This window comes from Dipodomys merriami, unplaced genomic scaffold (assembly GCF_024711535.1).
Source record: "Dipodomys merriami isolate MVZ:Mamm:240054 unplaced genomic scaffold, mDipMer1.0.p SCAF_78, whole genome shotgun sequence".
NCBI classification, from domain to species: domain Eukaryota; kingdom Metazoa; phylum Chordata; class Mammalia; order Rodentia; family Heteromyidae; genus Dipodomys; species Dipodomys merriami.
Genome location: NW_027206379.1, coordinates 5880007 through 5895139, shown reverse-complemented (window position 1 = coordinate 5895139; position 15133 = coordinate 5880007). Strand labels below are relative to the sequence as shown.

Genomic DNA, 15133 nt, shown 5'->3' with positions numbered 1-15133 from the left:
TGTGACTGGTGTGATCTGCTCCTTGTGAAGGTGTGACTGGTGTGATCTGCTCCTTGTAACGGTGTGACTGTGTGTGATCTGCTCCTTGTAACGGTGTGACTGTGTGTGATCTGCTCCTTGTGAAGGTGTGACTGTGTGATCTGCTCCTTGTGACGGTGTAACGGTGTGTGATCTGCTCCTTGTGAAGGTGTGACTGGTGTCATCTGCTCCTTGTAATGGTGTGACTGTGTGATCTGCTCCTTGTGAAGGTGTGACTGGTGTGATCTGCTCCTTGTGAAGGTGTGACTGTGTGATCTGCTCCTTGTGACGGTGTAACGGTGTGTGATCTGCTCCTTGTAACGGTGTAACGGTGTGTGATCTGCTCCTTGTAACGGTGTGACTGTGTGTGATTTGCTCCTTGGAAGAGCAGAAATGGGCACACCAAGGAAACAGGTCATCTCCTAGAAAGTCACCTTCTACTGACCTCTTTTTCCATATTTCCTATAATAAACCTTTTTTTTTCTTTTTTATTGTGAAAATACCATACAGAGGGGTTACAATTACAAGAGCAAGGTAATGAGTACATTCCTTATCAAACATTGTTACCTCCTTTGTTTCCCCTTACCATTCCTTCCCATCTTCCCTCCCCCTACCCCCAATAAACCTATCATTTCTATTTCCTTGTTTTCTTAAGGAAAAAAGAAAATGAAAAAAAAAACCTGAAAAGAGACAGAACCCATACAATCTAATTGTGCATGCAGGGCTGGGAAAGTGGCTCAGTGGTACAGTGCTTGCCTGGCATGCATGAAGCCCTAGGTTTAATTCCTCAGTACCACATAAACAGAAAAAGCTGGAAGTGGCGCTGTGGCTCAAGTGGTAGAGTGCTAGCCTTGAGCAAAAGCAGCTCAGGAACAGTACCCAGGCCCTGAGTTCAAGCTCCAGGACTGATCAAATAAATCAATAAAAATCCCATTAAAAATGAGTCCATAGCTGGGCACTGGTAGCTCACGCCTGTAATCCTAGCTACTCAGGAAGATCTCAGGACTGTGGTTCAAAGTCATCCGGGCAACAAAAACTGCGAGACTCTTATCTCCAATTAACTGAAAATGCAGCTGGGGCTCCACTATAGCCTTGAGGGAGAAAGCTCAGGGACAGTGCCCAGGCCCTGAGTACACGCTCCACGATAAACCAAAAATAAATAAAATGCTGGCCCCAAAGGAGGAGGGAATCAAGAGGCCTGATTCAGGAGGGGCAGCCCAGAGGGCTGTACTTCTGTGGAATTTCAAACTGTCCATGGAGAGGGGAAAGAAAGGCTTGGCCCCAAGCCTGGAGGGAGGGGGCTTGGGGCATTCTGACCACCGCTGAGTGTCTGCCCAGCTGCTCAAGAACATGAAGGCACTGGCTACAGGCTTCCTGGCCAGCCACTTCAGACACACACAGCAGGTCCTGCAGGGCCTTGTGCTACAGCACTGGCAGTAATTCACAGGCTTTCTCTCCTCTATGCACCAAGCCCAGTATAATGAAAACTGTTAACAATTGCATCTTAAAAGACGTTACCTGAGCCAGGCACCAGTGGCTCACGCCTGTAATCCTAGCTACTCAGGAGGCTGAGATCTGAGGATCATGATTTGAAGTCAGCCTATGCAGAAAAGTCTACAAGACTCCATCTCTAAGTAACAAGCAAAATGCCAGACTAGAGGTGTGGCTTAATTGGTAGATCACTAGCTGTGAGCAAGTAAGCCTAATCAAAGTACAAGATCCAGAGTTCCAGCCCTGATACTGGCATTAAAGAGCAAAATGAAGCCAGATGCTGGTGGCTCATGTTTGTAGTCCTAGCTACTCAGGAGGCTGAGATCTAAGGATTGTGGTTCCAAGTCAGCCTGTGTAGGAAAGTCCATGAGACTCTTATCTCCAATTAACCACCAGAAAACCAGAAGTGGGGCTGTGACTCAAAGTGGTAGAGGGGTATTGAGCAATAAAGCTCAAGGACAGCATCCAGGCCCTGAGTTCAAAACCCACGAACACCACTACCACCACCAACAAAAAGCCCAGAAAAAGTAAAATGTTAAGCAGGAGTGGTAGCACACACCCAGCACTCCGGAGGTAGAGGCCAGAGCCATAATTAACACCAGCTTAGGACGCCTCGTGAGAGAGGAGGCAGGCACAGTCAGGTGCACACCCCAACAAATGCCACGTCCACAGCACAGCCACAACAGCGCTGTCCAGAACAGCCAGCAGAAAACACCCAGATGTCCACGCCGATGACAGATAGACAAGCCCTGTCCATCCACAAAGCAGTGCTATTGGCTGACCCCTCCCATTGCCTGGGGGGGAGGCTACCACAGTGGTGGCTGCAGCTGAGGCAGCCAGTCTGGCCTGCAGAGTGAGACGCTGCCACAAAAACACCGAGTGAAGCCAGTGACTGATGGCTGAGATCCAAGGACTGCAGTTCAAAGCCAGCTCCAGCAGGAAAGTCCCTGGAACTCTGATCTCCAATTAAAAACAGAAAAAGCCAGAAGTAGAGCTGTGGCTCAAGTGGTAGAGTGCTAACCTTGAACAAAAGGAATGCAGGACAGTGCCCAGACCCAGAGTTCAAGTCCCAGGACCAGCAACAAAAGTAACAAATAGGCTGAGGAAGTGGCTCACTAGTGGAGCTCTTGCTCAGCACAGGCAAGGGGAAAGATCTAAACTGAATTGTGATTTGCACAACTCTGTAGGCTTACCAAAACCACTGAATTATACCTTTAAAATGGGTGATCTGTTTTTTTTGGTTGTGGGGTTTGAATTCGGGGCCTGGGCGCTGTCCCTGTGCTCTTTAGCTCAAGGCTAGCGCTCTGCCACTTGAGCCACAGCACCACTTCTGGCTTTATGGTGGTTCATTGGAGATAAGAGTCTCATGGACTTTCCTGCCCAGGCTGTCTTTGAAGCATGATCCTCAGATCTCAGCCTCTTGAGTAGCTAGATTACAGGTGTGAGCCATGGGTGCCTGATTTCTGGTTTCGCTGTTGTTGGGGCTTGAACTCAGGGCCTGGGCGCTGTTCCTGAACTTTTTCACTCAAGGTGAGTGCTCTACCACTGATTCACATTCCCTCTTCTGATTTTCTAGTGGTTTATTGGAGATAAGAGTCTCACAGGCTTTTCTGCCTGGGCTGGCTCTGAACCGCAATCCTCAGATCTCAGCCTCCTGAGTAGCTAGGATTACAGGCGTGAGCCACCAGCACCTAGCAAAATGGGCAATCTTATGGTATGTCAATTCGACTCACACACACACACACACACACACACAGACAGACAGTTCAAATGGGGCTTGAAGAAAATAAGCCTGGTGCAAGATAGAATCGAAAATCATGACAGTCCTCTGTCCTGGGAGAAGGCTACCCTCCCTTTCCAGGTGTCCCAGCCGGTGCAGACTACCCTCAGCAGCTATGGCTTACTGCAGCCGGATGCCGTCGCCTGGAAATGTGGCCTGTACTCCTGGGACAACTGAGGGGAGGCGTAGCTGTGACCTCAGCTGGCCTACACGCCTTCCTGGAGAAGCTCAGGGGCCACTTCTGGCTCTGCTTCCAGAATCTTTTGAGCCTGAGCAGAGGTGGGGCTGCGGACGAAGGGGGCTCGTCCTTGCTCTGCTGGAGAGGAGGACCTGGGACACAGCTTCTGTGCCTACTGAGGACCCTGGCAGGAAGGCGGTGTCACGGGGGGTGAGGGAGGCCCCCGAGGTGTGCTGGGCACACATCCACCCTGACCACCCTCCGTGCTGTCTTCCCGCCTGTGCACCCGTCGGGACCGAGGCCCGCAGCCCGGCTTAGCTGTGTCCCTGTCCCTGGAGCCACAGTGTCCTTTCACCAGCTCACCCAGGCCCAAAGCAGAGAACAATGCCCCGTCCCAAGCGACCGCCCCGCAGCACCCCACCCACAGCTCTGCTGGGCAGAGCGCAGGTCAGTTCCCCATCCGCCTTCCAGGTTACGGAGCCTAGAGCCCCGAGACATCTGCACCTCTGCCCAGGGCCGGGCTAGTGCTGGCCAGAGGAGCCGCTGCCAAGCCCGGGGCCAGCGCCACTGCACCTCCCTCCAGCTCAGGAAGCCATGTTCAAACCAGACGAAAAGGAACATGCCATCTTCAAAGCAGGGCTTTGTTAGGGGAGCATCCACGAAGAGCAGGGGCATGCTGTGATTGTGCAGTGAGCAGACAGACAGACTGCAAGCTTCCAAGCTCCAGGAGTGTCCACTTGGCCAGCACTGCCCTCAACACTGCTAAAATGCAGCACAACAAGATCGCCTGCTCTCCATCTGACAGGCCGCACGGTCCGTGTCATGGCACCGGCAGCAGGCGGCGACGGGATGCCGTGGGAGGGGCAGAGCAGCGTACAGGCTGAGGCCTGAGGAAGCTGCCCCAGGACACTTCCTAGCAGAGCAGGGCTGGCTAGTAGGACACTAGCTAACCTCACTGAGACTGCCACCCGCCCCAAAGCCCTCTGAGGACCGGCGGGGGAGTCCAGGGATGTGACATACCTACCACACCGCTCTTTAGTTTCCTTAAAACCCACAGCCAGAGGAGGACAACAGAAGCGGCGGCATCCATCACACAGCCGCTACAGGGCCCGCCAGGCTCAGAGCGGAACCGCCAACGTCAGGGTCTCGCCCAGGAGTGACCCTGCACCACGAGGGCACGACTTCTGACCTCGGCAGAGCCAGTGGCAGCCCAAGAGGCCAGGGCCTTCAGCAGAGAGCCGGCCTCTCCAGCCCTCCCTGCGGCCTGGGCCGGCTCGGAGGCGGCGGGCGGGGCTTACCTTGCGCTGGCAGAAGGTGGAGCAGTAGTTGACCTTGTGACAACCGGTGCACTCACTCGTGGCTCCCCGGCCACAGTTCACACAGGACTGCTGCAAGGACAGAGAGGTGTCAGTGCCACCGCGCGGGCAGCGCGGGCTGGGCTCCGCCGCCCCCCCCCCCCCCCCCCCCCCGTCGCTCCCCTGGAAGATCAGGCCTTAGCACTCCACACCTTGTGATCACCGGGGACCACGGCAGGCACACCTGAGCTCGGGTGCAGCAGGACACCCCGAGTTCCCAGCGCCCCCACGGCGCCCCCCACCGCTTCCCTGGGCCTCTTCACAAAGCCTGGCAGGACAGGGCTTTCTTCAGCAGCATGCGGGGGGTTTCTGTTCATACTGCAGCTTGTCCATGACTAACTGTTGCAAAACAACGGACGGTGGCCTTTGACAATACTTTGACAATGGGAAATGTTAACCAACATTTCCCAATGTGGAGAGAACCACTAGATAAGACCCAGTGCAAGCCAGGGTCACGTGGACTGCAGGAAGGGCCAGTGCCGGTGGGCAGGGGCAGTAGCCTGCCGTGATCCGCACACAGGTAAACCAGATGCCCACTTTCACAACGCCAATTAAACCAACTCTATAGCTGTCTTTCATATTCACAATACACAGCAACTACTTATCAGGTACTGATTTTCACACATGCAAGGGCATCATTCCCAGTGAAGGTTGCATTTGGCTTGAAAGCCGGGCGCCGGCGGCTCACGCCTGTGATCCTAGCTACTCAAGAAGCTGAGATCTGAGGATTGCGGTTCAAAGCCAGCCTGGGCAGAAAAGCCCATGTGAGACTCTTATCTCCAATTAACCACTCAAAAACCAGAAGTGGCGCTGTGGCTCAAATGGTAGAATGCTGGCCTTGAGTATAAAGAGGCTCAGGGACAGCACCAAGGCCCCACAACTGACAAAAAAGTGTGAACTTCAGGTAGACACTGATGGTTCACACCTGTAAAATACTGTTAAAAAAAAAATCTGTAAACTAGTGGGAAACTTTCTCCCAAAGGAGAAAGGTCTCAGACTCCGTTCACACCCTCACAGGGGCAGGTAACCTACCACACAGCTCCTCACAGCTGGACCCAGGGGGACCCAGCCCAGGTCGGCTCACATGCCAGGGCAGGGTCCAGCCCCTCAGGGCTGAAGGCCATGGCTGGCCTTGGAATGAGGCCACACTTTATGTGGAGGTCAGGCCTGGGGTGGAGGGGGGGAACGGGGGGTGTGTGAGGGGGGGCTTTGGAGTCGGGCCCTGGGGAGGGCAGGGCCGGGGCCAGGCCCTGGGGAGGGGGCTGGCTTTGGGGCGGGGCAGGAAACAGGTGTGGATGGGAGACTCAGAGGGGCTCAGGAACAGGACACCAGCTCACAATCCACGTTCTCAGCTTGGTAAGCTATCTGCTAGAAACGAGTGACAGCTGTAATGGGGGGGGTGCTGGGGAGGAATGCTTATCAGAACCCTAAATCACTGCTAGCTCCCTGTCCGGGAGGGCCCCTCAGAAAGTAGGCCCACAGAGCGAGAGCCGCCTGTTCCAGAGAAGACGCTGGCTGACATCAACCCTGACCCAGCGGGGGAGGTCCCAGGCCGCCGGGATGCCACCAAGGCCAGGGGAATGCGAGGAGCCGCAGTGAGACGGGGCCCTGGCCTCCACGCGAAGCCCTGCGCCGTGAGGAACGGGCAGACGGCGTGTCGGCTCCCTGTGCAAGCTGGGAGTGCCGGTGCCACCTCACACAGGGCTGTGCACACGCCTGCGACCTCTGCCACTTGCGTGGGACCCTGAAGCCCTAAGGAAAGACTTTAAAGCAAACTTGCACTATCACAACGCAGGCGCACATCCCGGATACGCGCCATGTTCCCGGGTGACCCGCACCCGCGGGCCCCGTCTGAACTTTCTAGAAGCCTACAGAATCTCACGGGCCAGTCAGTGGCTGTCGGTCAGAACAACCCTCGGAGGCCACGCGGCCCGAGCACTGAGCAGTTCAGAAGCGGCCCGTAGTCCTGGGAAGCAGCCAGCCGCACAGGGGAGCGGCCAGCCGCCACTGCCCGCGACAAGACAGGCCGCTGTCCACCTGCACAGCACCTGCGGCGACTCCAACACCAATCCAGCGTGGCAGGAGCACGGAGCACACGTGCAGGTGCACGGGCGGCCGGGCTCCACATTCCCCTCTGGGCACTGCTGGTTTGGAAACCAAACAAATTCAACATTATGGGCAATGGAGCAAACTTCCCAAAAGGAGCCAACCAAGAACGGAATGAAGAACTCCAAACGCCTAGTGAGCCTGAGCTGCCACACAGGGGCTCAGTGCCTTGGCTCTGACAACCAGCTATGGCTCCACCGTTGCTCTTGGCCTCTGGACGTCGACTTTACGTGGCTTGATCAAGGGGCTCGGAGGAGCAGTCGGCCCGGGGAGTGCGCCTCCCCCCCCTCTTCCAGAACAGCCACACGACAACCTGTATCTGCTTCTGGCCCAGTTCCTGCTCAGAACCGCTCAGGCGCCTGTGCTCCCGCAACTCGGTGTCCAGACATCCACTCCCCGGGCCTTGCCTCTCCCTGAGTGACGCGCCAGGAATAAGGGGTGGAGACCTTCAGGAGGCAAGCAACCCCAGACGCCACGGGCAGCACCCCTTACCAAATCCACCTTGAGCATGTGGAGGGCTCAGCTTCTGTCTGCACAGCCTTGCTGGGAGCAGCCGAAGGCCAAGCGGGGAGGTGGCAGCCTGGGCTTAGCCTAGACCAGCTTCTGCACCTCTCTAGCTGTGAAGCCGAGGTCTTAAACCCAAGTTCCAGTCTCCTGGTCTCTCAAAAGTACATAGGGGCCAGATGTGGTAGCAATTGCCTGTAAACCTAGCTACTTAGGAGACAGAGATTGGGAGGATCGTGGTTTGAGGCTAGCCAAGGCAAAGTTTGAGATTCCAGCATAATCAGTTATGGTGGCACATGCCAGTCATCCCATGTGTGGTAGTAACAGGATTGAAGTCCAGAACAGCCTAGGCAAGAACACTAGACCCTATTAAAAAAATAAGGCAAAAAAACCAACCCCACAAATGGAGGCATGGCTTAAGTGGTAGAGCACCTGCCTAGCAAGCACGAGGCCTTGAATTTAAACCTCAATACTGTCTTTTCCTGTCTCCCCTACACACCCCAAAAACACTCATAGAAAATTCTATCATGGTGGCCACACCTGTGACTCCAGCACTCAGGAGGCTAAAGTATGAGGACTGTGAGTTCCAGGCCACTCTGGGCTACATAAGACTAAGAAATCCCAGGGGGCTGGGAAGGTGACTCAGTGGTAGAGCGCCTGCCTCGCATGCATGAGGCCCTGGGTTCGATTCCTCAGCATCACATAAGCAGAAAAAGCCGAAAGTGGCGCTGTGGCTCAAGTGGTAGAACACTAACCTTGAGCTGAAGAGCTGACGGACAGCGCCCAGGCCCAGAGTTCAGGCCCCATGACCGACAAAAACAAAAACAAAACAAAAAAAAAGAAAGAAAGAAAGAAAAAAAAAAAGAAAACCAAGGGAGTAGGAATGTGGCTCAAGTTGTGGGCAAAAGCAGCTCAGGGACAGAGCCCAGGCCCTGAGTTCAAACCCCAGGCCTGGAAAAAAAAAAAAGCGAAAAGAAAACCCAATATGCCAGGTATGTGTGCACACCTGTGAACATGTGCATGCCTGTGTGCATGTGTGTGAGCTAAGCACACTTCACCGAGGGGAAGGGCATGTGAAGTGGACCAAGAACACACGCAGTGCCAGAGGCTACTGGGCCCAGAGGGACCCAGCCCCATGGTGGCCATGGAGCACAGCCAGAGCCACAGCTGGGCCCCCCTGGGCACTGTGACCACGCACCCGGGGCCTCACCAGGCCGTCTGCCAAGCAACCTCCAGTGCTGGACAGACGGGGCACCGGGAAGGCCAGCTTTCAAGGTCGCGGTCCCCTGACCCCCAGGAGGTCGCGGTCCCCTGGCCCCCAGGGTCGCGGTCCCCTGGCCCCAGGTCTGTGCTGCCAGTGACCCTCACCATCCACATCTGTTTGCTGAGGGAAGCATCAGGAGGCCAGCTGTCCACAGCAGCACACATGCGGCAGGAGGCAGTGTTCTCGGGGAACACGCAGGGGGCTCCCCATCTTTACCAGCCTTGCATCCTGGCCCTGCTCTGGAATCCCACAGGCCTGGAGCACCAGCCTCACAACGTCTGACAAGAACACGCATGTGCTCCGTGAGGTCTGGGGCTCAAACAGGGCCGAAGCTCCTGAAGGGGAAACCCCAAGCCCACACCACTTCCCTGAAGGCAGGACAGCCTCCGTCTCAGGGCCTCTGGCTGTGAAGCCACGGGAGAGATTCTCCCGGCTGCTATTACTTGGCTCCCTGGTGTGGGAGGAAACTCACATGAAGTTACGGCCTGTGTAGAACTTCCTTGTTCCTGGCTCAATGCCTACCCGACCTGTCCTTCCTCCCACCACACCGCTGATATGGACAGCTCCCTTGGAGCCTCAGGGTCCTCTGTGCCGCTGTACTTCGGGCCTGGGTCTCAAGGACGGTTCCCGAGCACAGGCTCCGGCTTCTGTGCTCTGGGAGAGGCTTCTTCAGGGAAGGGCAGTCAAGCCAAGCCCCTGCGGCCACTCCGCTGGCTTTCTGCTGGACACTGCACCCTGACATCCAAACACATCTGCCGTTCTGCCCTGCTTATCTCTGCAGAACTAATTATACACAATGCAAAATTTCCATGATTAAAGTCAGTAAAAATCCCCTTGGTAAGCTTCAGTTGAGCTCAATACAGTGCTTTAAAAAAAGATGTATTCTATGGCATATATACCAATAGGGAGAGCAGTAGGGGCCAGAGAGCAGAGGGGTTGGCAAATATGCCATTCAACTTGATTTCTTTCTTTTTTCTTTTGGGTCGGTCGTGGGGCTTGAACTCTGGGCCTGGGCGCTGTCCCTCAGCTCTTCAGCTCAAGCAGCACTCTACCACTTGAGACACAGCACCATTTCCTACTTTTTCTCAATCGTTTATTGAAGATTAGTCTCACAGACTTTCCTGCCTGCTCTGGCTTCAGCCTCCTGAGTAGCTAGGATTACAGGCGTGAGCCACTGGTGCCCAGATCCCCAGCTGCTTTTTTTTATTTTTTATTTTTTTGGTCGGACGTGGGGCCTGAACTCTGAGCTTGAGTGCTGTCCCTCAGCTCTTCGGCTCAAGACTAACGCTCTACCACGGGAGCCACAGCGCCACTTCCAGCTTTTTCTGCTTACGTGGTGCTGAGGAATCAAACTCAGGGCCTCATGCATGCAAGGCAAGCACTGTACCACTGAGCCACCTTCCCAGCCCCCCAGCTGTACTTTTAATACCAGTTAATCTTTGAACATCAGTGTCACAGCAGACCCTTCAAGAGACTAAGACAGACTTGTCACTTTCACAAGCACAAAGGCCACTGGGCTGTGTCCTCCACGGCGCCCTTCCTCCCACTGCTCACTCCCACAGACACAGCGCAGTGCACTAGGAAGGGTCTGAGCCCAACCTGTCCTCCTATCTTCCTGGGGCCCTGTCCTGAAGATCCCGCAGGGCCGGCTGGCTCTCAAAGGGTTTGAGCCCTAACTCAGAGCCACCATATTACTGGAGCCAGTGACAGAGCTGCTGTCCTCCATATTACTAGAGCCAGTGACAGAGCTCCTGCCCTCCATATTGCTAGACTCAGTGACAGAGCTGCTGTCCTCCATATTACTAGAATCAGTGACAGAGCTCCTGTCCAGCAGCTGTGGTCACCACACTGCTTCAACCATCAGGGGAACTGCCCACAGCCATCGTCATCCTCTTGACTGAAACACCGGGTATAGCGTGGCTGTACTAGCGGCAGGTAGCAGCTGGACCCCGAGCCTTCCCATGAGGCCCTCTGAAAGTAGGCCAAAAGACTGAAGTACTGGGCAAGCTTCCCAGCACCTGCTCCCTAGCTGGCAGGGCTTGGAGGTCAACAGCTGGGCTACAGGGGTCAGTGGATGCCCCATTGCACTGTATAGATCCCAAACTAGGGATGTGCCGGTCACGACCCAGACGAGAGGGCCGGACGGGTGCCCGCTCTCATAGAGCCCAACACTTCTCAGGGGATAAACAAAATCTAACAGAAATGCACCTCCACCACCCGGTAAACTACAATGCCCAATAAACAGTTATGAGACATGTAAGACACAAAAGAGTACCCACAGGAGGAGAAACAGACGCGGACATAAACAGAACCTGACATGGCCTGAATGCTGGACTAGCCAAGACTTCACTATCTTAACACTGAGATGAAAACTGCCCCGGAAGAAAGGTCTGTGAGACTCTTATCTCCAATAACCAGCAAAAGGCGGCAAGTGGAGGTGTGGCTCAAGGGGTAGAGCACTAGCCTTGTGTGAAAAAGCTAAGGGACAGCGCCCAGGTCCATTGTGTCGGGCGGGTAAAGTAACAGAGCAGTAATAGTGATTGGGACACATTGTAAACACACATGCTGTGTCACGAATGGAATCAACTAAGGAAGAGATATCCTCCCCACCCCCACGCCCACATGAGCCAATGAAAACCTTCTCTTGCCTCCGCCTCGGCCTGCAGGCTGCTTCAGTACCAGGCACAGGAACATGGGGGGTTTTTTGCCGGTCATGGGACTTGAACTCTGAGCCTGGGCTCTGTCCCTCAGCTCTTCAGCTCAAGGTGAGCGCTCTACCACTTGAGCCACTACACCGCGTCTGGTTTTCTGGTGGTTAATTGGAGATAAGGGACTCATGGACTTTCCTGCCCGGGTGGGCTTTGAACCGTGATCCTCAGATCTCAGCCCCCTGACTAGCTAGGATTACAGGCACGAGCCTCGGCGCCCGGCTTCCTCCTCTTTTTATTTCTTGTATTCTGAGACCGTTTGCTAAACCTCCCAGGATGACCTCTACACCCTGAGTTACTCCAGAGTGGCTGGGATTACAGACAGGTGCCATATATCCACACATTGTTTTTATGTGCTCTTTTGTTTTGGGCTGTGCTGGGAATCTAACCCAGGCCCTGGCCAAGCTACCAGGAGAACTCTGCACCACGAGTGATATCCACGGCCCCAGAGAAGCTTAAAGCCAACAAGCCATTAAGGAAAAAGGCAATTCCTATTAGATATTAACACAAAGGGTGCTGGCTAGGAGAGAAAGTGAGAACCTCTTCAAAGTGCTGGGTGAAAAAGTGCCAACTCAGGACCATATACCTGAAAATCAAAGGAAATAGCCCCTTCACAGGGGCCGCCCAGGCTCTCCGGGGCTGGCTTCAGCTACGGCTGGCTTCGGCTCATGCTGTCTCTCACTGTCACTGTTTTTTTTTTTTTTTTTCCCCCTTGGGGTCCGGTGGTGGGGCCTGAACTCTTGGCCTGGGCGCTGTCCCTCAGCTCTTCAGCTCCAGGCTAGCGTTCTACCATTTGAGCCACAGCGCCACTTCCGGCTTTTTGCTTATGTGGTGCTGAGGAATCGAACCCAGGGCCTCATGCATGCAAGGCAAGCGCTCTACCACTGAGCCACCTTCCCAGCCCCTCACCATCACTTTTTCTTTTATTTGTTGTTTGTGGGGCTTGAACTCAGGGCCTGGGTGCTGTCAATGAGCCTCTGTGCTCAAGGCTAGCGCTCTACCGCTTGAGCCACAGCGCCACCTCCTGTCTCTCACCTTCTCATGTGACTTCTCTTTGCTGTTTTTCTTTAAGACTTCAAACAGAATTCCGGTCTGGTTCTGACAGTTTGAGTCTGCCCAGGAGGCAGAAACAATGGGTCCAGCAGGAAGATTAATGCTACGGACAGCCTTCCGTGGAAGAACTGACCAGTGCTTGGAACTATTTTGGCCTAATAGCATTACTGGACGTTAAAATCCACACTGAGTCTTTCTTTTTCTTTTCTTTTTTTTTTTTTTTTGGATTGGTCATGGGCTTAAGGTGCTGTCCCTGAGCTTTTTTGCTCAATGCTAGCACTTCACCATTTTGAGCCACAGCACCTTTTCCAGTTTTCTGGTAGTTAATGGGAGATAAGATATCAGACTTTCTTGCCCTGGCTGGCTTTGAACGGTGGTCCTCAGAGCTCATGAGCCACCGGCGCCCGGCTTCCTTTTTTCTTTTTTGGTGGTGATGGTACTGGGGCTTGAACTCAGAGCCATGCACTGTGTACTCTTGCTCAGCTTTTTTGCTCACAGCTGGCATTCTACTGTAACTCCCATTCCGGCTTCTTTCTTGGGGAAGAGGGGTGTTGGTACTAGGGTTTGAACTCAGGTCCAGGGCTTTGTCCCTTAGCTTTTTCACTCAAAGTTGGACTTCTACCACTTGAGCCAAAGCTCTACTTCCAGCTTTTTGCTGCTAACTGGAGGTAAGAATCCAAAGCCTTTCTGGCCTAGGCTGCCTTCAAACGAGGTCCTCAATCTCAACCTTCTGAGTAGACAGGATTACAAGAGTGAGCCACCAGCGCCCCGCTCTATTCTGGCTTTTGCCTTCTTCTAGAGGTAAGTTTTCAACAATTTGTCTGCCTGGGCTGGCTTCAAATCATGATCCTCAGATCTCAGCCTTCTGAGTGGCTAGGATTATAGATGTGAGCCACTGGTGCCCAGCAAAATCAAGTGTATCTGGAATATTCACCAAGAAAGAGAACAGTCTTAGACACAAAACAAGTCCAGTCTCATTCATTTAAAAGCACAGCATTAATTCTTCCACTGAGGATGACTGACAGGAGGATCGCAGAGCTGTGTTTGAGGTCAGCTAGCTACACAGCCAAGACCCTGTCTCAACACAACAAACAAACAATGCATGCATTTAAATTATTACACAGCATATTATCTCCTGGAGATAAGAAAGGACAAGAAGTCTGTCAGATGGGGCTGTGCCCAAGATTGAGAACACCGGCCTAGCAAACACAAGGCCAAGTTCAAACCCCAGCACCCCGCCAAAAAATCTACAAAACCCTCTACACTTTTAAACCATCCAGGTCAAAACAAAACCTGGAGACCCATATCGCGCTGTCAGTTTATTTTCAACCAATCTCCCCAGGCAGCTCACGTGAAGAGGGACGGAGCGCTGACTCCGTGAGGTCAGAGCTGACAGAAACCCGGAGAGCCGGCATGGCGCGGGGACTGCTGGGAGGAGGCTCGCCGTGTCCAGTGACGCGGGTGCGAGCCTCCCTGGCCGCACGCAAAGGCTCAGGCATTTCATTCTGCATAAACTTCACCTCCACTTTTTAGAGTCCAAAGGCACACAGAAAACATCAATAAGCCATTATCTTTGGGCATCAGGGTGGAAGGAGTTTGGTTTTTTTTCTCTTTAATAAGCTTGTCTATTTCCCACAAATGTCAGCATGGGTTTTGCGCTAATCTAGAACTGCGGGGGGGAGGGGGTGCACATATGCTGGCAAAAAGCCAGGACATTGTACATGCCAGGCACGCCTTCTACCACTGAGTCACACTTACCCTGAAATTACACTTTTGAAAAAAATATTTTAAGTTTTCTCTACCATTAAAAAAAAAAAGTAGAGCTGGGAGCCGGTGGCTCGCGCCTATAATCCTAGCTATTCAGGAGGCTGAAGAGTCCGTGAGACTCTTATCTCAAATTAACCACTAGAAAAATGGAAGTGATGCTATGGTTCAAGCGGTAGAGAGCTTGTCTTAAGCTGAAGAGCTGAGGGAGAGTTCAAGCCCCACGACTGATCAAAAAAAAAAAAAAAAAGTAGAAACCATTTTTTCCTTGAAAACCAACACATTACATATTAAAAATATTCAGATAAACTGGTGCCGGTGGCTCACGCCTGTAATCCCAGCTACTCAGGAGGCTGAGATCTGAGGATCTCGGTTCAAAGCCAGCGCAGGCAAGAAACTCCATGACACTCTTTTTTTTTTTTTGTCGGTCATGGGGCTTGAACTCTGGGCCTGGGCGCTGTCCCTCAGCTCTTCAGCTCAAGGCGAGCACTCTACCACTTGAGCTACAGCGCCACTTCCGGTTTTCTGGTGGTTTATTGGAGATAGGAGTCTCACGGTCTCTCCTGCCCGGGCTGGCTTTGAACCGTGATCCTCAGATCTCAGCCTCCTGAGTAGCTAGGATTACAGGCATGAGCCACTAGCGCCCGGCTCCATGACACTCTTATCTCCAATAAACCACTAGAAAACTGGAAGTGGCGCTGTGGCTCAAGCAGTAAACTTGCCTAGAGCTGAAGAGCTGAGGGACAGCGCCCAGGCCCAGAGTTCAAGCCCAATGACCGACCAAAAAAAATAAAATAAAAACAAAAACATTCAGAGTCCTGCACCAATAGCTCATGTCTATAATCCCACTTATTCAAAAGGCTGAGATCTGAGGATCATGGTTTATCAAAAGCCCAGGCAGAAAAGTTCATT

General features: G+C 53.4%; 1 protein-coding gene across 2 annotated transcripts in view; it reads right to left on the bottom strand.

Annotated features, from left to right (window-relative positions):
* The window catches only part of LOC138818728 (deformed epidermal autoregulatory factor 1 homolog), a 36235-nt gene that overhangs the window by 2650 nt on the left and 18452 nt on the right, over positions 1–15133 (bottom strand). For both annotated transcript variants that reach the window (XM_070009800.1, XM_070009799.1), the window contains exon 11: positions 4766–4855. In XM_070009800.1, coding sequence (XP_069865901.1) covers positions 4766–4855 — 90 coding nt within the window. The remainder of the gene's footprint in view (positions 1–4765; positions 4856–15133) is intronic.